Source organism: Neoarius graeffei, chromosome 5 (assembly GCF_027579695.1).
Source record: "Neoarius graeffei isolate fNeoGra1 chromosome 5, fNeoGra1.pri, whole genome shotgun sequence".
In the NCBI taxonomy this organism is placed as follows: Eukaryota; Metazoa; Chordata; class Actinopteri; order Siluriformes; family Ariidae; genus Neoarius; species Neoarius graeffei.
In genome coordinates this window covers 32,297,057-32,320,337 of record NC_083573.1, presented here as the reverse complement: position 1 = coordinate 32,320,337, position 23,281 = coordinate 32,297,057, and the positions used below count along the sequence as shown (strand labels likewise).

Here is a 23,281-nt window from a genome sequence, read left to right as displayed (position 1 = left end):
TACACTCTAACTTAAAGGTGGGGTATGAGATTTTTTTCAGGAGTATTTTTTACCATATTGCTTGGAAAGCTCCTCACACCCATGTTGCAAGCAGTACAATAGAAGGTTTGACCCAAAAACGAAATATTTTAATCCAGTCTACAGTATAAAATAAAGGAAAAATGCCATCCAATCCTATCGAGGTACCACCTCAAAATGATTGGATACTGACACGTCAATCAGACTGAAGCCCGCGAGCAGCCCGTCCCTTCTGTGTGTGTGTGTTGCTGCGTTCATGTGCTATGAGAAGATATTTTCCAGTTGGGAAGTGGTATTTACCAGTGTGTTGTGTTCACATGCTTTTGTTGTTGTTGACAAAGGACGCGGACTGCTAGTTAGCAATAGTTAGTTAGCTATCGTTAGCAATAGCGTCTGCTCTGGATAGGTAAAAACAAACCATAACACATTTTTAAAGGAAACGGATTTCTAACGTATTATATTACACTTGTTAATGACACAACATTGCATAGACACCAAAAACTACCCACTAGTACTAGTAAAAAAAAAAAAACTTTAGTAGTGTACAATGCTTACCATTCAAGTGTATTGTACCGCTCGCCGCCATGTTGGAAAGGTTAAAGTTCATCTCATCTCGGCAACTCGTGTATCAAAATTTTCTACGAGTTGCCCAGTGGAAAATACCACAAGAGGGGGCGTTCATGTGTGCTTTCCATGTCGGCGTTTGTTATTTACCATAATTCCCATAGCACATGAACGCACTGTGTGTGTGTGTGTGTGTGTGTGTGTGTGTGTGTGTGTGTGTGTGAGAGAGCGAGCAGCCCCTCCCCCAACCCGCGCACTGCGAGCAGAGTGTCACACAGAAAGCGCAGGATTTTCTCAGTGCGCTCCCTCCAAACAACGGGGATTTACACAAAAACGGAAGGAGATATTCACAAAATTCTTTCACAGTGAGCGCCACAAGGCTCTTCTGAACACACTGATGTAATTTGTTTGTCTGTAGTGTAAAAAATGAGGTCACTAGAGCGAGTTAAAAACGAGTGACTTTTCTGCCAAGTGTTTAATGGCAGTCTATGTGGCTGCGCACCTGTCCTCTCCTCACTTTCAGGCTTCTCATTCAAAAACTGCAAGTCCTATCGTGTAGGTAGACACATTGTGTGAATCAGGACAAGTGTGGCTACTACTTTTGAGAAAATTGTGTGTGGAGTGAAAATTGGGGCTGAAAACGCAGTTTAAATGAGAAAGTTTGAGCTATTTTTCCAAGCTCTCTACACTCTGCTCCACTGATGTGTAACGCAATAGACACCCATTATAAAGGCTGACTTTCTCAGGCTTTATAAGGGGGAGGAGGGGTGGAGACGCGGGGGGTGGGAGCATGGCGAGGGCGGGCGTGTTTCTTTTCAAAATATGGCTTGCGGGAACCGTTATTCCAAAATCTCGTACTGCACCTTTAACGAGCTCCACTGGTGTGTAACACAATAGACACCAATTATAAAGGCTGATTTTCTCCAGGAACCCACATGGTGTTTGAGCTGGGACTGATCCAAAAGTATAGAACCCAGCAAAAAAGTTGAATGCCAGATCCACAGAGGAGAAGTTTTTTCTACGTTTTAAAGTTTGAATCATGTCTCTAGGTGAAAGCATGCCAGAGCAGCGGAGGTTTGAAAAAGTGCTATGTTTTCCAACAAGTGTGGCTACTACTTTTGAGAAAATTGTGTGTGTAGAGTGAGAAATGTGGCTGAAAACACAGTTTAAAAGAGAAAGTTTGAGCTTTTTTTTTTCAGGCTGCCTACACTCTAAATTCCTGAGCCCCACTGGTGTGTAACGCAATAAACACCCATTATAAAGCCTGATTTTCTCCAGGTACCCACATGGTGTTTGAGCTGGGACTGATCCAAAAGTATAGAACCTAGCAAAAAAGTTGAATGGCAGATCCACAGAGAAGTTTCTCTACGTTTTAAAGTTTGAATCATGTCTCTAGGTGAAAGCATGGCAGAGCAGCGGATGTTTGAATTAATTCCATAGAAATGAATGGGAAATTTTGAATAACGAACAAAGTAATAGCATAGCGAGTCCGATCGAGCCGAACGTTTTGATATATTGCTTGTCTGTGTGCGACGTACGGTTATTGAGTTATTCGAAATCGAAATTTGTACGGAAGATGAATAAGTTTAAGAAGAAACACGCAGAAGAACAATAGTGATGCTGTGCTTTGCAAGCACTGCATCACAAGCACTGCATCACTAAAAAGCCCATTATGCATAACGCGAGAGTAACCTTTATGTGACCCGAGTCAAGTGATGTAAGACACGCGCGTTAGTAGTCAGTTTGTTATTGGAATGGATGCAGCTGTCACCCTACTCTCGTGTGTGACGTAGCATACCAGTGTCTTCGATGTCTTCAGTTGTCAATAGGATCGACATTTGGATGATTCAGGTAGGCCTGGGTTAAATGCAGAGGATGAATTTCACTGTGCTTGAAGTGTGCATGTGACAAATAAAGGTTTCTTCTTCTTCTAAAAGCGTCCCTCGCTACGTATCCGCCATTATGTCTTGGCTGTTTTCTTAGTCTCCATTTCATTTACTGCTTTGCAAGTTATTTTATATCCCCCCGCTGATGTAGTATGGTACGCATACTATTTATAGACCCCTGTGCATGACGACATGCATCATGTGATAATTACAGCTGGGGTTATAGACAGACACCATCTTTCATGCAAGCAAGGCTTAATCTAAACCCCGCTGTCAAGAAAAATGTTAACAAACAGAAGCAAATGCTTCAAGAACAACGAGGAAATGAATGGTTAAAGAATACAACGAGAGGAGCTAAGCCTGAAAACTTCAGAGAAATTTACAATTGGATTTAAAATGTATTTTACAAAAACAAAGTCGGAAGTGAGTATGAAAGAGTTTGCTTAAGAATCTCGTTTTATTTTTTTTTCTGCTCACATTCGAGTTAGCTCCTTCATGAAAGTGCTTGATTTTTCGTACAGGTGAAGCAGCTTCCTTTTTCGACACAGAAAACCCAGATTGGTTTCAAACAACTTGGGCATTTAAAAAAAAAAAACCTCAACAAAAGAGCGACATGCGCAATATATCCTGAAAGAACAGAACAGATTAAAGGGCTGATGACACGAACATGACTCTATGCAATTTCTTAAATAAACTATACAACATGGCAAACATGTTAGATTTCTGTTATAATTACGTGAAAAGAAGCTGTTGTTACGCAAATATCCAACTTTTAATTGCACAGCGCAAGAAAACTGGGTCCGTGGCTCGCGGCCATGTTGTGACGTCAGCGGGAGAACACGCTGCGGTTCACTGGCTGTTCTACTCTGGTTCTACTCAATGGAAATGGCGCATGAAAACGCCGGTGAACTCTCTAGTGCTAGCTCTTCCTCTTCTGGGAGTCTAGAATTGTGCTGATCTCTTCCGAATAGAATCTATGATAGCCTACCCTCTTTACCCTTTGCCTCTCGTTGCTAGGCGGCAGTTACATGAAAGCCGCAAGCTTTCACAAGCAAATACATGACTGATATCACGCCGACTTTATGATTACATTTATGATTATCATGTAGAATCTATAGCTCTACGTACCTTTATCTTATGTCGTTTCACAACACATGTTCTGACAGGAAGACTGTCTTTGGATCCGGCATAGCTACTAGTAGACCCCCTCCGGAATACTGGCAGTGTTGCCAGATTGGGATTTTTCCCGCCCAGTTGAGCGGTTTCAAGTGCATTTTGGTGGGTTTTGTTCAAAACCCACCAAAATGCACTTGAAACCGCCCAACTGGGCGGGAAAAATCCCAATCTGGCAACACTGTGTAGGCACTGCTGATGGTAGTAACACACGTTTGTGCTGAACTGAACACCCAAGAGATTCTTTTAAGCTGGGAAGGGTGTCAAAACAATCCAAATCGAAGTGTTCAGAGCACAGGACGGATGTTGGTGAGGGCTCCCACTTGTCACGAGTGTGCCTGACTTGCTTCACCCACTTCGCATGCAGCTCGGGATCTCTGGGAAACTTGAATAAACTTATCCCATCCTTGTGGGTTTTGGAGCAAAAGCCGGCAACACAACGCGAAGGCATAATAACTAATATATGTATTAGTGCTGTCAAGCGATTAAAAATTTAATCGCAATTAATGTCGCGACTGTCATAGTTAACTCACGATTAATCGCAATTTAATCGCACATTTTTGTCACATGAAAAACCATTGTAATTCTCTTATCAGCATAAAAAAGTGAATGGGCTTGCTCACCGTTCGAACTACGGGGGTACATGGGGGATCCAAGATCCCCTGAAACAGACATGAGATCCCTTGAAAACATGATTTGGGAAATGTTGGGGGGTCTCTAAAATATTGGCAAAATGATGTTTATTGACACAGCAATCGTGTGTAACGGGAAGCATTTGCATATCCGAAGTGAGCGCGCGATGGAGAGCCGCGCTCTGAGACAAGCACAAGCACCCCCCCCAAGGGAAAATAAGGGACCCCCCCCCCCCCGAAAATATCGGCATAGTTCGAACGCTGGTTGTACCAATTTTTTTTTTTTTTAATTGCAGAGCATAACACGTCTTGTCACAGCCACTGCAAAGTGGGGCTGGAGCCGCCGATGGGAAAACGAAAAACTTAAGCCGAGCACCGTGGCGCTTCGGGGGAGGGCAGAGGACTCTGGCTGTGCGGGGCGTGGCATCATGTCACAGAGTGTTAATCTCGCGATAAAAAAATTATCACCGTTAAAATTGAGTCAAGTTAACGCGTTAATAACGCGACATTTTTGACAGCACTTATATATATATATATATATGTGTGTGTGTGTGTGTATATATATATATATATATATACACTGCTCACAAAAATTAAAGGAGCACTTTAAAGAAACACATTAGATACATCAGATCTCAATATGAAGTTGGATATCTATACAAATATCGACAGGGCAATGTCTTAGGAACAAAAGGATGCAAAGTCTTTTAATGGAAATAAAAGTTTTCAGCCTACAGAGGGCTCAATTGTGTAGACACCCTAAAATCAGAGTGAAATGAAGATGTGGCAGGCTAGTCCATTTTTTCAAAAACTTAATTTCTGCAACTCAAAATGCTTTTCAGTATCTTGTGTGGCCCCCACGAGCTTGTATGCATGCTTGACAACGTCGCGGCATGCTCCTAATGAGACGACGGATGGTGTCTTGTGGCATTTCCTCCCAGATCTGTGTGAGGGCATCCCTGAGCTGTTCTACAGTCTGAGGAGCAACTTGGCGGCGCCTAATGGACCGAAACATAATGTCCCACACATGTTCTATTGGGTTTAAGTCAGGGGATCGTGAAGGCCATTCAATTGTTTCAATTCCTTCATCCTCCAGGTACTGCCTGCATACTCTTGCCACATGAGGCCGTGCATTGTCGTGCATTAGGAGGAAACCAGGACCTACTGCACCAGCGTAGGGTCTGACAATGGGTTGAAGGATTTCATCTCGATACCTTATGGCAGTCAGAGAACCATTTCCTAGGCAGTAGAGGTCTGTGCGTCCCTCCATGGATATGCCCCCCCAGACTATCACTGACCCACCACCAAACCTGTCATGTTGAACGACGTTGCAGGCAGCATAACATTCTCCTTGTCTTCTCCAGACTCTTTCACGTCTATCACAGGTGCCCAGGGTGAACCTGCTCTCGTCTGTGAAAAGTACAGGGCGCCAGTGGCGGACTTGCCAATTCTGGTGTTCTTCAGCAAATGCCAGTCGAGCTCCACGGTGCTGGGCAGTGAGCACAGGGCCCACTACAGGATGTCGGGCCCTCAGGCCACCTTCATGAAGTCTGTTCCTGATTGTTTGGGTAGAGACATTCACACCAGTGGCCCTCTGGAGGTCATTCTGTAGGGCACGAGCAGTGCTCAGCCTGTTCCGCCTTGCACAAAGGAGCAGGTATCGGTCTTGCTGATGGCTTGAGGACCTTCTACGGCCCTGTCCAGCTCTCCGAGAATAACCACCAGTCTCCTGAAATCTCCTCCATGTTCTGGAGATTGTGCTGGGAGACACATTAAACCTTCTTGCTGCAGCACGTGTGGATGTGCCATCCTGGAGAAGTTGGACAACCTGTGCAACTTCTGTAGGGTTAAGGAATCGCCTCATACTGCCAGTAGAGATAATTACTCAAGCCAAAACCAGCACGAGTGAAAAATCAGCCAAAAAAGATCAAGAGGGAGAAACTTGAAATGACCTCCACATGTAAAACCAGTCCTGTTTTGAGGGTTTTCTGATTGTTGCCACTGTGGTGCACCTGTTGTTAATTCCATGAACACCAATACAGCTGAAAGTGATTAACGATGCCCTCAGCTGCTTAACCAACCAGAAAATTATCAGACAGGTTTAACTGATTTCATGCCAGGCCCAATAAAAAAAGTGTTCCTTTAATTTTTGTGAGCAGTGTATATATATATATATATATATATATATATATATATATATATATATATATATATATATATATGTGTGTGTGTGTGTGTATGTATAATAATAATACTAATAATGACAAACTGAACACCTGTCGCATCAACAATAAACTGGTAAGTGAGGAGGAAGGTTCTTTTGTTGACGTCATATAGCTCCTCCTCCTCCTTCGTCTCCTGGGTGCTGCAGCCCCGTCAAATTTGCCCAAATAGCCGCGTTTTTTATCATAACTTGTAAAATAGGCGCCTTCGTCAATTAATATATGGATCATCGGGAATTACTTTTTATGTTATAAAACATCGCCAAAGATGTCAAAAACGTGTCATCAGCACTTTAAGAGCAGAGAGAGCTGGAGCTTTGTTTCTGTTACCAGAGGAACACAGTCCTGTGCAAAATATTTACATATCGTTTTTTGTTTGTTTTTTCTGTTATATCATCCACCTCTAGGTTTTTTTTAAAAAAGGGCAAGGCCAAGTGGGTTTAAAAGTTAATGTCAAGCCTTGTCTTTTTTAACATAAAATCTCGATTTCTATTTTTTATCACGATCTTCCATTGAAAAAAAACCAACAACCAAAAACAGGCATTTTGGGGCTACAAACCTTTCTGAACAGATTTTAATTAATAGTAGCAATTTTGCATGTGCAAACATTGTAAACACACTGATAACACTGATAAAGTGCACTATTGGTTGTGAAGACAACAACACTAAGTAAACATCACTCTGATAAAGTAAACATCACTCTGATAAAGTGCATTCTTAGAATATAAAAAAGAAAGTAAAATATGAAATTTTGAATAACACACAGTCTTCGGTTATTTTGAAATGATTTAAGGATCAAAACACCAAATAGCTTTTTGAAAATGGTCCAGACTGGTGGTGGGGAGGCTTCTGCATAGCTTTATTGTGGCTGTTTGAATGTTGCTAGCACCAGCCTCTTGTGCTCGAAATGTAGTTTATATTTAAAGAAGCTTCCCCAAACTTGACAGCCAGAGACCTCTGCACTCTGCCCAAAGAACCAGTGCGGGCACAGCGCGCCACCTCAGGATAGAAACGAAACCCAAGCGGAGGCGCGCCGCGGGGCTCCGCTTAGGTTTTGTTTCTATCCCGGGCTCCAGCCCGACGAAGAGCCACGGTGCTCGGCTTCAGTTTCGTTTTCCCATCGGCGGCTCCAGCCTCCCCAAGCTTAGAATGTGTAGATTCCATTTCTGACAACAAGTTCCGTTTCAGATGCATAATTCCGCAATTTCCGCCCGTTTTCCGCGATCGCGGATTTTCAGTCCCTCTACAGGTTAAGGACGTCTTACGTCTGCCGCATCGGCGGGAACCAGCATAGAATGTCAAGTTATTGTACCCAAAGGGAAAAAAAGAAGTTATTGCGCTCATTGGCCAAGGCGATCTATACGATTTCTCCACTTTGGCAGATCGTCTGCGATCTTCTACTCGTTCTTATTCTTAACGATTTTATATAGTCAGATCGCACACCCCTAGTTTGAATATAGTGAAATAAAATTTAAGTGATTTCCCTAACATCAAGAATAATCGTGATTAATAATCGCGATTACAATTTTGATCAAGATAATCGTGATTATCATTTTTTCCATAATCGTGCAGCCCTAGTTCAGACTGCAACCTGAAACGACCCATATCCGATTTGTTGTGAAATCCGATTTTTTTGTTAGGCCGTTCACATTACCAATTATATGAGACTTGTATGCGATCTCCAATATGAACGGAAAACGACCCAAAAGTGTCCCGCATGCGCAAATTGACACGTAATAAGCACATCTACGTAATACGTAAAAAAAAAAAAGCGCACTCTTCAAGTTTGCAAGTAAAGCATGGAGATGAGGCGAGACCTGGCGATGTGGTTTTTGTGGCGGCGGCGGAACTCACACAATAATCTGATTAATGTGGGCAGCAGACTAATGGCCCTTTTCCACGGCCCTTTTTCAGCTCACTTCAGCTCGCTTCAGCCCGACACGGCTCGCGTTTCGACTACCTCAGAGCAGCACAGCTCAGCTCGCTTCAGCCCTGCTTAGCACCCAAAACTCACACGGTTTTGGAGTGGGGCTGATGCGAGCCAAACCGAGCCGAGTGGGGCTAAGGGCGTGAGGAGACACTCCCCTGTGCACTGATTGGTGAGGAGGAGTGTCCTCACATGCCCACACACGCCCCGCGAGCATGCTGAGATCTGTAAACACCGTAAACCCGGAAGAAGAAGAATTATGAATTACGAGAATTTCTGAAGCCTTATGCGCCTCGCCTCATCTATACGCTCTTGCCAGTATCTGTTGGCGTTGTCGGTGACAACAAGCCACAGCACCAAGACCAGCAACACTAACGACTCCATGTCCTCCATGTTTATTGTTTACTCTCCGGGTCGTGAGACTACCGCTTAAAAGGTCACTGATGTCACTGTTTGCGCCGCCTAACGACATCACGTGACGTCCACCCACTTTTGCTAACTCCACCCAATGTGTCCACCCACTTCCAGCCAGCACGGTTCAGCGCGGTTGTAGTCGAAATGCAACTCCAACAGCCCCGCTCAGCTCGACTCAGCACCGCACGGCTCAGCCCGACTCAGCCGCGTTGGTAGTGGAAAAGCGGCATAATGAGACCGAAAGTGTCAAATTACTGGAAATTTCCAGAATAATCTTGTAATACAAGATGGTTTAAGTTATAAATCAGTTATAGAAACTGTTTTATTTAATCAGGCTAACAGATCAACATCCAGGTCCCTACCAAATCCACCATTAGCTTGATCAATTCTATAAAAGTCTATTTAAATTCTGAAAACTGTACAAATGTTGTTTTCCACCAAAGAGGCGGGATTAGCCAACGCAGAATAGTGACGTTTGTCTCTTGTTGATGACGTGTAGGTCGCATGAATGCGACCTGTCCGGTCAGACTGCAGCCGCATGTGAAAATAACGGATATGCATCGGAATTAGGACCACATATCCAAGCGGCCTGGGTTGTATGTGAAAAAAATCGGATCTGTGTCGTTCAGATTGTCAATAACAAATCGGATACAGGTCGCATATGGGCAAAAAAATCGGATATGGGTCGTTTCAGGGTGCAGTCTGAACGTTGTCTTACACACAAGCTTGCATTTAATGCATCTATGAGGTTGTATGTGTATCTACAACAATACACTGGTCTTAATAAATTGATTTGTTTGTCAAGTCAATTTATTGTATAGCGCTTTAACAGACGTATTCACAAAGCAGCTTTACAGAAAAATAGACGTTAAAACATATGAACTAATATCTATACCTAATAAAATTATCTATACCTTTTGTGAATGTGGATTTTTAAATCAAAAGGAATAAAAACAGATTGTGCAGATATTAATGGAAATATCGTGTTGAATATCGCGATATATCACGGAACCGATCATCGACACACGGTTAATACCAAGAGACGCTGAAACAATATAGTGCAGAAATGATGAAAAATAAACCAATTGAATGTTCCAGTTGTGTGCTGCATTCAGAACCATGTCACTTTAAAGGACATGGGACATGGATTTTTTTCTGGGTATAATTATGTATAAAGGACATAAGAAATGCCATCTAAATCACTGCAGGGCGTCAAAAATGTGAAAATCATCACATTATTCAAGTTTTTTATACATCAGCGTAAAACAATGATTCGTTAATTAGCTAAGCGGTCACGTGACCCGTGACGTCACAAAAACTTTCCAAGGAGCCAGCGCTTGGGAATCTAATGTAAACAGGTTCCCGAAATGGACACCATCGACAGTGACATTCCCGATGTTTCACAGAGATGTGAAGTTCGACCCTATCAATTCGAACCGATAGCTGGAAATTCACATGAACATGGATCTTGTCTTTACTCTGACGGGTCAGATGATTCTGAGAGAGAGAGTTCATTCAGCCCTCATGAAACTGAAAGCGGTCGGCTCGATAACACTTCCTGGTAAGTTAAAAACAATTCTGCTCAAAGGCTAATGATCTGTTGAAAGAAGTATTATTTTTGTACACTGAGTGCAGAATTATTAGGCAAGTGAGTATTTTGACCACAACATCCTTTTAATGCATGTTGTCCCACTCCAAGCTGTTTAGGCTTGAAAGCCTACTACCAATTAAGTATATCAGGTGCTGTGCATCTGTGTAATGAGAGGGGGTGTGGTCTAATGACATCAACACCCTATATCAGGTGTGCATAATTATTAGGCAACCTCTTTTCCTCTGGCAAAATGGGTCAGAAGAGAGATCTGACAGACTTTGAAAAGTATAAAATTGTGAGATGTCTTGCAGACGGATGCAGCACTCTTGAAATTGTGAAGATGTTGAAACGTGATCACCGAACAATCAAGCGTTTCATTGCAAATAGTCAACAGGGTCGAAAGAAGCATGTGGGAAAAAAAAGGCGCAAAATAACTGCACATGATCTGCGGAAAATCAAGCGTGAAGCTAACAAGCAGCCATTAGCATCCAGTTCTGCCATATTCCAGAGTTGCAACATTCCTGGAGTGTCAAAGAGTACAAGGTGTGCAATACTGAGGGACATGGCCAAGGTAAGGAAGGCTGAAAAACGACCACCACTGAGTAAGGCACACAAGATAAAACGTCAAGACTGGGCCAAGAAATATCTTAAGACTGATTTTTCTAAGGTGCTGTGGTCTGATGAGATGAGAGTGACTCTTGATGGGCCAGATGAATGGGCCTGTGGCTGGATCAGTAATGGGCACAGAGCTCCACTCCGACTCGGACGCCAGCAAGGTGGAGGTGGAGTACTGCTATGGGCTGGTATCATCAAAGACGAGCTTGTTGGACCTTTTCGAGTTGAGGATGGACTCAAACTCAACTCCCAGACCTACTGCCAGTTCCTGGAAGAAACCTTCTTCAAGCAGTGGTATAGGAAAAAGTCAGCATCTTTCAAGAAGAACATGATTTTCATGCAGGATAACGCTCCATCTCATGCGTCCAAATACTCCACTGCGTGGCTAGCCAGTAAAGGTCTGAAAGGTGAAAAAATAATGACATAGCCCCCTTGTTCACCTGACCTAAACCCCATAGAGAACCTGTGGTCCATTATAAAACGTGAGGTCTACAAAGAGGGAAAACAGTACACCTCTCTGAACAGCGTCTGGGAGGCCGTGGTTGCTGCTGCACACAATGTTGGTCGTGAACAGATAAAGAAATTGACGGAATCTATGGATGGAAGGCTTTTGAGTGTCCTCATGAAGAAGGGTGGCTATATTGGTCACTGATTTGTTTTTGTTTTGTGTTTGAATGTCATATGTTTATTTGCAAATCTGGAGTTGTCATATCAGTGTACCTGGTGAAAATAAATAAGTGAAATGGCTACACATTTGGTTTTTATTAAGTTGCCTAATAATTCTGCACAGTGAAAGTTACCTGAACACATACATATTCTCCTAAAATGGCCAAAACTAAAAACACCCCACTCTAACTTCCATACATATTCAGCTTTGATATTTGAGTCTTTTTGTTTGATTGAGAACATAGTTGTTGTTCAATAATAAAACTAATCCTCAAAAATACAACTTGCCTAATAATTCTGCACTCCGTGTATAATACGTTGGAAGTTCATCATAGATCTAGCTAAAGTCTGTTGCAAGCTAGTTTTTTTTTTTTGCTGATATTTTTCGAGATTGATTGAGATACAATGCTTCCAGAGTCCGAGATGAAAACATTCAAAATGGCGAAACGAGTCAGAATTATGATAATCAGTAATTGATACACCCAAAATTATAATACTAATCTTTACCGCATGAGGCCCATGGTAAAACCACGCTTCCAGGAGGGGCTGCCGTCTGCCTCCCAAGCCAGCCGAGAGCGCCCCTCGTCGGGCACGGCCAGGCGGGCGAATGCCCTGGTCCGTCTGCCCTGTCTAAAAAAAATAATGGTACAACTCCGAGTGAAGGTATCAATGCGCTGTCGAAGCGCGCAGAAGGTGTTAGTACACCTGTTATTATAGTGCGGACTTTCCATAGCATAGAAAATCGCCACGTTTCAATTTGTGTAACTGAACTTTGTTTCATATCACTGGTCATATAAACCTATGTAAACAGGAAAAACGTGGAAGAGTTTGGTCGCATCTAACTACAGCCCCAAAAAATACCATTGGCCATACTGAGCCTAGCTACATTGCTAACAGGAGTGACAGCGTGTCTGACTGACTGGGAGGTCGCAATACACCATGATGTTCAATGCATGTTAAACACTCTAAAAACGAAACAATTTTCTTGTCATCCAAGACACAAAAACTATTTTGTCGCATTCGTCATCATCACGATTCACACTTCTCCATATTCATCTACCCGCTTGTGCTGTACCCGAAAGTTTTTGTGACGTATGATCACGTGACAGCGGCTCTTCCGGTTGTAAAATATGCATATCGGAGCTCGAGCAGAAATGCCATATAATCATCACGAATATAACGATTTTGCTGAATTTAATAGATAATTTTGTATTTGTTAATGCAATTATTTCATATTTTTAATGGAAAGAAACTGTTATAGCGTGCATTTATGTTTCATGTCCCGTGTCCTTTAACATGTATGATGTTTAACTTTAAGTAAAATGTTTAGTGGTAATTAAACTGAGCTTTACACTGTTATTATATTGCTTAGTGTTTTTTCACTTGTATGTCCATGTTACACTTCCTGACTTTGTACTTTGTTACACTTCTTGACTTTGTACTACACTTACAGTAGTTCTAGAATTTTAGAACCCACTATTGATGAAAATGTAGTATAAGGGTATATATTCAATGTATGCAAATTAAAAATAAAAAATTTCCCCATCAAAGGGGTGTATTTGAGCGACAAAACCGAGGTTCTGGGAAGCATTTCCTGGAAATCCCAGTCGGGAGTCACGTGACCGATGACGTAGTAAATTGACCAGGATGGCAGCATCCAGTATAAACACAAGCGAAATGAGTGAATCAGACAGCGATTATTCAGACGAAATTGCGTCTGAAGACGAAAGTGAATCGTGTTCCAGTCGAGGTGAGTCGATGCACAACATTTTTTTTTTCTACTGAATCAGAGGTCTGGGCCGAAATGTGCGTCGTGATCGGCAGTATATTTGGGGCGAACCGATGGCGTTCAAGCGGCCTTTCCAACAACACGGAAATGACTGCAGCTGTCAAAGTCTGCTTTGTGTGCGTTCGGAGCTTGGGGAGAAGAAAAATACGGGCCTGAATGGGGACCGTCACGGCTGTATCGTAGAAGTGCAAAGCAGGAACTCGTCCAGGGATCGTCTAGTTCTTGTTTAGTTAAAGAACCCTTTAATTGTCCTAAAGGTTCGGGAAGCTCGTTCAAAGCGCGCCTCAAGATTATCCCATGGACTATAAAAACCACTTTTCCCTTTACACTCACCAGCATAAATATGTGCACTAGCCTTCAACTAGCACCAGTCTGCCCTCGTCCGCTTTACTTGCCGGTTCCACTCAGCGAGATCGTATCCATTATTCTGATCAGGATCAGGGAACTGATGCAGAGATACTCCGTCTTTGTTGGTTTTAGAACAGCTGTACGCGACACACTTTTTTTACCATCGTATACAGTGGAAATAATCCGTAGATCCGCGAATTGTCACTCACAGTCACAGTATGTACAGGAAGTGAGCAGTGTTGCCAGATACTGCTGACGTGTTCCAGTCCAAAATGTGTTCAAAACCCGCCAAAATGCACTTGAAACCGCCCAATCTGGCAACACTGGAAGTGAGCTGTCTAGCTTGTCAATTTACTACGTCATCAGTCACGTGATCGCGGCGCGATGTTTTGCTCGTGGGCTATCGCAGAAAATCCTCTATAATAAAATTACGGATAAACATTTTTTAGTGATTTTTTTTTTTTTGTAATATACTACAAATATTAGTATTCATCGTTACATGCAAAGGCGATTTTCAAATTCTAAAACTACTTTACTGCCATTGTTATTGTGCATATTTTGAAAAAAATGATGACACTGAGTGTGTGCTCATCACCTGTTCTAATATCTGCACCTATTGTTTGATGTTTGAGGTTGTTTGCCCTCAAAATAATTGTTTTCCAATGATGAAAATTGGCACTAAATGTTTGCGTGTTGCACTTTTCATTAAAAGTGTCAAAATGAGGTTACTGTGTGTAGTGGCTGCACTGTTGCCGCGCCGCGTCGTTGCCGCGCCATACCACACCACACCACACTGCTGCCGTGTCGCATTATGGGTCTATATATTTTCCTGCTTTTTTGTCCTCGGCCAATCACATCCCTGCTGACTTCTGCGCAGAATAACATCACAGTTGTTTTCAAGTGAAAATCTGCTGAACACATTCCCACCAGTTTCTGGCTTTCCGGATCCTCAGTATTTAAAGCGCCGCGTTATTAAAGTCATGCAGAGTCTAGATTCTAGCTAGGGATGGGCTTTGATTTGTACACACGCCATCTTGAGGGTCCACGTCCTTGTACAGACGTGCTTCGTCTTTCTTGTTTGTTTGCATGTAAAACAGTCCACATAAAGTCAAGGCGGTTGGACACACGGACTAATCCGAGGGTTGAATCGGTTCCGCTGAGTGGTGGAAAGTGTTCCTGCATTTAAATTTCTAAAATGAAGCTTGTCAAGGTCATGTGATGTGCCACTCGGTACAGTTTGTCTCGGCTTGACGTCGGTCCCTTTCACTCCTTCAATCGTTCCAAGACATTTAAGGCCCTGTCCACACGGCAACGGATTCAGGTGAATCCGATGAAATTGTTTATCGTTTCGGCCTGGTGTCCACACGGCACCGGCGTTTTGGGGCACCCAAAACGATATTTTTTGAGAACGGTTTCCAGAGTGGAAAAATCTGGCAACGGCGCCATTGCGAAGTCGTTTGGATGAGTAGAACGGATTTGTTTACGATGACGTCACAACCACATGACTAGAACAAGTCATCACACCGGGTAGAAGAAGGGGTTTATGCGCATGCGTCCTACTTCTTCTATTGTTCTGGTGTCTCCGATGGGACCGTCTTACAGCGCATGTAGAGGTGTGGCATGTGTATTGCATCGTTTTCAGCAAGCGTTGCGTTGCCATATGGACCTGATATTTTACTGATCCGTTGCCCATGTGGACGCGATATTTTTTTTACCCGCTAAAAAAAAAAAATCTCGTTGCCATTGTCGTGTGGATTCGAACCTGAACGTATTATACCCCTCCGCCTCATGTCTTATATTAATAAGTGAATACAAAACGTCCTCACTTATTAATATAAGACATGAGGCGGAGGGGTATAATACGTTCAGGTTCGAATTCTATCCTGCAGCAGCGCTGAGTAAAAAGTATTTCTCAGTAAACTTTTATTGAGGTGGTTTGATATTATTAAATGTTTTAACGAGCTCCAGACAGCGCAGTTTGTGTGTGTATGTGAGTATTATTTAACTATCAATAGTTTTAAAGCTTAAATCGTTAAGGCGGGACAGAAAGTCTCACGCATCCAAGCCCAGTACAGCGGAAGCCTTTTCTTCGCATGTCCATGCTTGTTAGGAAGCTGGGATGAGGGCACAGGGTCAGCCATGACATGATGCTGGGATTTGAACTCTGAATAGAACTTCATCTGTGTGCACAACCTTAACCACTGAATCGCCACGGTTTAGGAAAACGCAACATAAATGGAAATAGAAAACATTTGAAAAATGATGAATAGCCACACTTGCAGTATCACAACATATGGGATGAAAGTCACCGCTCTAACGTTTGTGTGTTCGCGCTCGCAGCCGCTCTAAGGACATCGTGGAGCCTCTGCTGAAGCCGCAGTGGTATGTTGACTGCGCAGGGATGGGGCAGCAGGCAGCCGACGCAGTCAGGACCGGGGAGCTGAAGATCATCCCAGAGCACCACCTCAAAACCTGGTTTAACTGGATGGATAATATCAGGTGAGCTCTCCTCTGTGACAGCCAGGCAGTGCTACAGCCATCCATCCAGCCCGTTTATCCATCCATCCAGCCCATTTATCTATCCATCCATCCATCCAGCCCATTTATCTATCCATCCATCCATCCAGCCCGTTTATCCATCCATCCATCAATCCATCCATCCAGCCCGTTTATCTATCCATCCAGCCCGTTTATCTATCCATCCATCCATCCAGCCCGTTTATCCATCAATCCATCCATCCATCCAGCCCGTTTATCCATCCATCCATCAATCCATCCATCCATCCAGCCTGTTTATCTATCCATCCATCCGCCCGTTTATCTATCCAGCCCGTTTATCCATCCATCCATCCATCCATCCATCCATCCATCCATCCATCCAGCCCGTTTATTTATCCATCCAGCCCGTCTGTCTGTCTGTCTATCCATCCAGCCCGTCTGTCTGTCTGTCCAGCCTGTTTATCTATCCATCTATCCAGCCCGTTTATCTATCCATCCAGCCCATTTATCTATCCATCCAGCCCGTCTGTCTGTCTATCCATCCAGCCCGTTTATCTATCCAGCCCGTTTATCTATCTATTCATCCCGCCTATCTATTTCTCTATCTATCTATCCAGCCCGTCAGTCTGTCCGTCCTATCTATCTATCTATCTATCTATCTATCTATCTATCTATCTATCTATCTATCTATCTATCTATCTATCTATCTATCTATCTATCTATCCAGCCCATTTGTCCGTCCACCCTTTATCTGTCCGTCCAGCCAGTTTATCCGTCTGTCCAGTCCATCCATCATCCATCCATCCATCCCATTTATCTGTCCATCCTGTTTATCTCATCCATCTGTCCGTCCAGCCCCTTTTATCCATCCTGTTTATCCATTCATCTATCTATCCATCCTGTTTATCCATCCATCCATCCATCCATAACATTTATCCATCAGGGTTGTGGGGAAGCTGGAGCCAGTCTGACGTTGTGTGAGAGGCGGGGTACACCCTGGACAGATCACCAGGCTATCACAGGGCTCACACACACACACACACACACACACACACACACACACACACACACACACACAGACAGACAGCCATTCACACCTATGGGCAGTTTAGAGTAGCCAGTTGATTTAATCTGCATGTCTTTGAACTGACCAGAGCACCCCGAGGAAACCCACGCAGGTCAGCAAACTCTACACAGAAAGGCCTCAGTCGGCTGTGAGGTTCAAACCCGGAACCTGCTTCCTGTGAGGCGACCGTGCTAATCACTCCACCACCGTACTGTTCCCTGAGCTATAAATAGCCTGATGAGTGTGTGCTACACTTACAATACAAATCTGCTCATTATGAGGCTTTTGCCGTAAGCGTCTCACTGTGTAACATTTATTACAAGCCAGGCACTTCAAATGTCTCCGAAACCTGCTGTATACAAGAAGGTTGTTATTTATGTATTTTTTTTATGCATCTTTAGGGATTGGTGTATCTCTCGTCAGTTGTGGTGGGGTCACAGGATCCCGGCATATTTCATCACAGTGAATGATCCCTCAGTGAAAGCAGGAGAGGTGAGCACATGCTTCTTGCTACTCGAACATCACACAGCATGAGAATTCTCCTAAAACACTCTGCTGGCCCAGTTCTGATCATTCACAGTACTCTTTAAGCTCACTGGGCTTTTTATTTGTTCCAATTTACGTTTATAGGAATAGACAGGTACAAGTACACACACAACTCTGTCGGCAGTACTCACGGGCAGGTCATAAGCTATAAGTAATCCAAAGAAAGCAAAAGAAGTGCTTTAGCTGCAGTAAACCTGTGTTTTAAAACTAGTAGAGATTAATCATTTAATAATTTCCAAACGTGCTGTAAATAAGTAGGGAGCATAATAATTCTACACAGTATTAATTTGTGTGTGTTGAAGGACGTCGATGGTCATTACTGGGTCAGCGGCCGGTCAGAGGAAGAAGCCCGAGAGAAAGCAGCGAAGCGCTTCAATGTCACTGCAGACAAAATCTCCCTTCGTCAAGGTAGCGCCTTCCTCGTGCATGCACGATACACACGCTCATATTTATTACTGTTCCCACTTTTATTCCTCATTCTCTATACCATTAAGATTCTTGTGTAGTGTTGACACCAGGAGTGATCAATCTTTTTATGATAAATCATGTGTGTGTGTGCATTTCTCTTGCCTTAATCTTGTCTTAATCTTTAATGGTGTGTGTGTGTGTGTGTGTGTGTGTGTGTGTGTGTGTGTGTGTGTGTGTGTGTGTGTTAGATGAGGATGTTTTGGATACTTGGTTTTCTTCTGGAATCTTTCCCTTTTCCATCTTTGGATGGCCAAATGAAGTAAGCTCACATCAGCTAATTATCAGACCATTTCTGCTCTTAAACTAATGAGAGAAGCCATTTTTGTAATATATGTATATATGTGTGTGTGTCACAGAACGAGGACCTGAGTGTATTCTATCCAGGCTCTCTGCTGGAGACGGGCCATGACATCCTGTTCTTCTGGGTGGCTCGTATGGTCATGATGGGGCTCAAACTCACAGGCAAACTTCCTTTTAAAGAGGTGTGTGTGTGTGAGAGAGAGATACCAAATGGTGCTAAAAACTGTCATACAGTCATAAAACCTTGATGTTCTGTTAAGGTGTATCTGCATGCTGTGGTGAGGGATGCCCATGGCAGGAAGATGAGCAAGTCTCTGGGGAACGTAATCGACCCTCTGGATGTCATCACTGGAATCTCACTCGAGGTACAAGGGAAAAACAAAAAAAGCCCTGGCTGATTATTTCTCAGCTCCTTTATAGTCAACAGTCTTGGGTGATATTTAAGCATAAGGCAGCTGGGCCATAGAAGGTTCACGCTGCACGCTGCATGCTGCACGCTACACGCGTGTAAAGAAAAGTGGACAAACGTAGCATGACTTGCTCTGGGCCATAGAACGGCGTTCACGTTGCACGCTGCACACTTCACGCGTGAAGCGAGAAATGAACATGCACACTTTTTTCTAGGCGTGAAGATGGAAATTCCAGTCAATGCATGCGGTCACCGCCGCACCAGCCAATCAGAACGGGTCTAGGGAGATAACTCTATGCTTTCAGGGGAAAACTTCAGAAAAAATATAATTGAATGGTATAATTGAAAAATAGTTCTTCATCGGGATTGTCAAGCAGATTATAGAATGTTCGGTGAAATTCACCACGGGTTTCTCTCAGAAGGAAGTGTTCTCGGCTCCAAATTCTGTTCCTTTTTCTATTCCTCTGTCTCAGTAAAAGCAGAATGAGGCAATCGTCGTCATCTGAAGAGTCCATATTGTTGGTTACTCGGTCAAAGTAGAACAGACGCAACACGTGAACATCCAAGCATGAAGTTTAATGGCCCAGGGTCCGGTTCTTCACGTGAACGTGCAGCATGCAGCGTGCAGCGTGAACCTTCTATGGCCCAGCTGCCTAATACATTTTCAGCACATTTCATTATACCCCCGCTCCGAAGGAGAGGGGTTCTGCTGGTTTACCTCTGTCCGTCTGTCTGTATTTACGTCCGTCCGAAACACCCTTTTTCTCAGCAGCTACAAATCATAGCCACTTAGTACCGAGCTTCAGCTTGGGGTTCTATACCGTGTAGACCGTTTTCAGGTCTGTCGTACATCAACTTCCTTACGAAACATATAGGGTGGCTTTACAAAATGTTCGTAACACTTTTTTCTCAGCAGCTACAAATCACAGCTGCTTGATATTTGGTACCGAGCTTCAGCTTGGGGTTCTATACCGTGTATACCGTTTTCAGGTCTGTCGCACATCCACTTCCTGTTTACTGACTGAATGTATTTATGAAACGTACAGTATAGTGTGGATTTTGACGCTGTTTCAAGAAGCAAAATGCTGTTTCAGAATGCCAGTTTCCTAGCCTGGGAAATCCCATGCTGCTTTGCACAATCATTCCGATCTGAAAAGACAGCATGGAAACTGTGGTCTAAAGGCTCGCCTGAGTTAGGGAGCCAATCAGAGAGTGGGGAGGGGTGGAAAGACGGTGATGCGTACTACTCGACAAACGGAAGCTTGTAGTTTATTTGGGACTGTTTATGGATCACATTTAACATGGCGGCGAGCGATACCAACCAAACTTTCGATCAAGTTTTAGGCACTGTTCTGAATAGTTTAGAGCGAAAGTTTGTTTTAAAAAACCTCTTCGTCGCTCTAACTATGTCACCGGGTACAACTGCCATGATTGGCCATGGGCTACGTATACGCCAAATGATAGACATTCGCAACGTCCAATAAACGGCCGTTGACAATTGTAAACCTCACCTCCCCTACGAGAAATTCAATAGGCGGATTCCAGACCATATTTCACTTGTGATATGGTCTGGTGTTAACCAGACTACCAGTTTCCCAGGATGCTATTTGAAATCCCTGGGGAGAGACACTGCTCTTTATTTACTTGTTTCAGGGTTCATTATTTGTTGGTCAATAAGTGTCCTATTCCTCAATTGCTTGCATAAGCGAGAGCGGGGGGGATATGCAAGTGAGCAGTAGCTCACAGTTGATCTTGTTTAGATATTTTTACAATATAATATCTATATATATATATATATATATATATATATATATATATATATATATATATATATATATATAAAAAAAAAATCTCCTTCTCACCCCCGGCGGGGGGGTGGTATCCATGTCATCCTCAAGCTCGGGTCCTCTACCAGAGGCCTGGGAGTTTGAGGGTTCTGCGCAGTATCTTCGATGTTCCTAGGACTGCGCTCTTCTGGACTGAGGCTTCAGATGTTGTTCCTGGGATTTGCTGGAGCCACTCTCCCAGTTTGGGGGTTACTGCCCCAAGTGCCCCCACTACCACGGGGACCACGCAACCCTTGACCTTCCACATCCGTTCCAGCTGCTCTTTCAACCCTTGATACTTCTCAAGTTTCTCATGTTCCTTCTTCCTGATGTTGGCGTCAGCTGGGATCGCCACATCTATCACCACCACCCTCTTCTGCTCTTTGTCCACCACCACTATGTCCGGTTGGTTAGCCAGGATCTGTTTGTCAGTCTGGAAGCTGAAGTCCCACAGAATCTTGGCCCTGTTGTTCTCAGCCACCTTCTGTGGTATGGCCCATTGGGACTTGGGTATTTCTATTCCATACTGGTTGCAGATGTTCCTGTATACTATCCCAGCCACTTGGTTGTGCCTCTCCATGTACGCTGATCCAGCTAGCATCTTACACCCTGCTACTATGTGCTGGACTGTTTCAGGGGCTTCTTTGCACAGTCTGCATCTTGGGTCTGATCTACTCTGGTAGATCCTGGCCTCTATGGCTCTTGTGCTTATGGCCTGTTCTTGTGCTGCCATGATTAGTGCCTCTGTGCTGTCTGTCAGTCCTGCATTATCCAGCCACTGGTAGGATTTCTTGATATCAGCCACTTCCTCTATCTGACGGTGGTACATGCCATGTAGGGGTTTGTCTCTCCAGGTTGTCTGTTCCTCCTCCTCCTCTGCACTCTCATCAGGGTTCTGCTGCCTGAGACATTCACTTAGCAGTTCATCCTTTGGGGCCATCTTTCTGATGTATTCTCGGATTTTCGATGTTTCATCCTGGACCGTGGTCTTGACGCTCACTAGCCCTCGGCCTCCCTCTTTCCGCTTAGTGTATAGTCTCAGGGTGCTGGACTTGGGGTGGAACCCTCCATGCATGGTGAGTAGCTTTCTAGTCTTGATATCTGTGGCTTCTATCTCCTCCTTTGGCCAGTTTATGATACCAGTGGGGTATCTGATGACTGGTAGTGCGTACATGTTGATGGCTCGGACCTTGTTTTTACCATTCAGCTGACTTTTCAGGACCTGCCTTACTCTCTGGAGGTATTTGGCTGTGGTTGACTTCCTTGTGGCCTCTTCATGGTTTCCATTAGCCTGTGGGATGCCAAGGTACTTGTAGCTGTCTTGGATATCACCTATGTTGCCCTCTGGTAGGTCAATCCCCTCAGTCCGAATCATCTTGCCTCTCTTTGAGACCATCCGGCCACACTTGTCCAATCCGAATGACATCCCTATGTCATCGCTGTAGATCCGGGTGGTGTGGATCAGCGAGTCTATTTCTTGCTCGTTCCTGGCATACAGCTTGATGTCATCCATGTAGAGCAGGTGGCTGATTGTTGCCCCACTACGGAATCGGTACCCGTAGCCGCTCTTCGTGATGATCTGACTGAGGGGGTTCAGGCCTATGCAGAACAGCAGTGGTGATAGCGCATCTCCTTGGTATATGCCGCACTTGATGTTGACTTGGGCAATGGGTTTTGAGTTGGCCTCTAGGGTTGTCTTCCACATTTCCATTGAGTTCTGTATGAAGGTCCTTAGGTTCCTGTTGATCTTATACAGTTCCAGACATTCCAGTATCCATGTGTGTGGCATTGAGTCGTAGGCTTTCTTGTAGTCAATCCAGGCAGTGCACAGGTTGGTCTGTCTCTTCTTACAGTCTCGGGCGACTGTTCTATCGGCCAGTAGCTGGTGCTTGGCTCCTCTGGTGTTACTGCCAATTCCTTTCTGTGCCTCGCTCATGTATTGAGCCACATGCTTACTCATTTTTGCCGCAATGATGCCTGACAGGGCCTTCCATGTTGTGCAGAGACAGGTAATTGGCCGGTAGTTGGATGGGATGGGTCCCTTCTGGGGGTCCTTCATGATTAGGACTGTCCTGCCTTGGGTTAGCCATTCTGGGTGGGTTCCATCCCTCAGCAGCTGGTTCATCTGTGCTGCTAGGCATTCATGGAGTGCAGTTAGCTTCTTCAGCCAGTACGTATGGATCATATCGGGGCCTGGTGCTGTCCAGCTCTTCATCTTTGACACTCTTTCTTGGACGTCTGCCATTGAGATGGTTACTGGTTCTTGTTCTGGGAGGTTGCTTAGGTCCACTAACCATTGGGCATCGGTGTTGTGTGATGCCT

General features: G+C 44.0%; 1 protein-coding gene across 1 annotated transcript in view; it reads left to right on the top strand.

Moving 5' to 3' along the window:
- vars1 (valyl-tRNA synthetase 1) overlaps positions 1-23,281 on the top strand; it is a 113,498-nt gene that overhangs the window by 71,576 nt on the left and 18,641 nt on the right. Inside the window, exons 17-22 of the mRNA XM_060921557.1 lie at positions 16,186-16,344; positions 17,812-17,902; positions 18,259-18,364; positions 18,613-18,683; positions 18,781-18,906; positions 18,985-19,089. Of these exons, the coding sequence (XP_060777540.1) occupies positions 16,186-16,344; positions 17,812-17,902; positions 18,259-18,364; positions 18,613-18,683; positions 18,781-18,906; positions 18,985-19,089 (658 nt within the window). The remainder of the gene's footprint in view (positions 1-16,185; positions 16,345-17,811; positions 17,903-18,258; positions 18,365-18,612; positions 18,684-18,780; positions 18,907-18,984; positions 19,090-23,281) is intronic.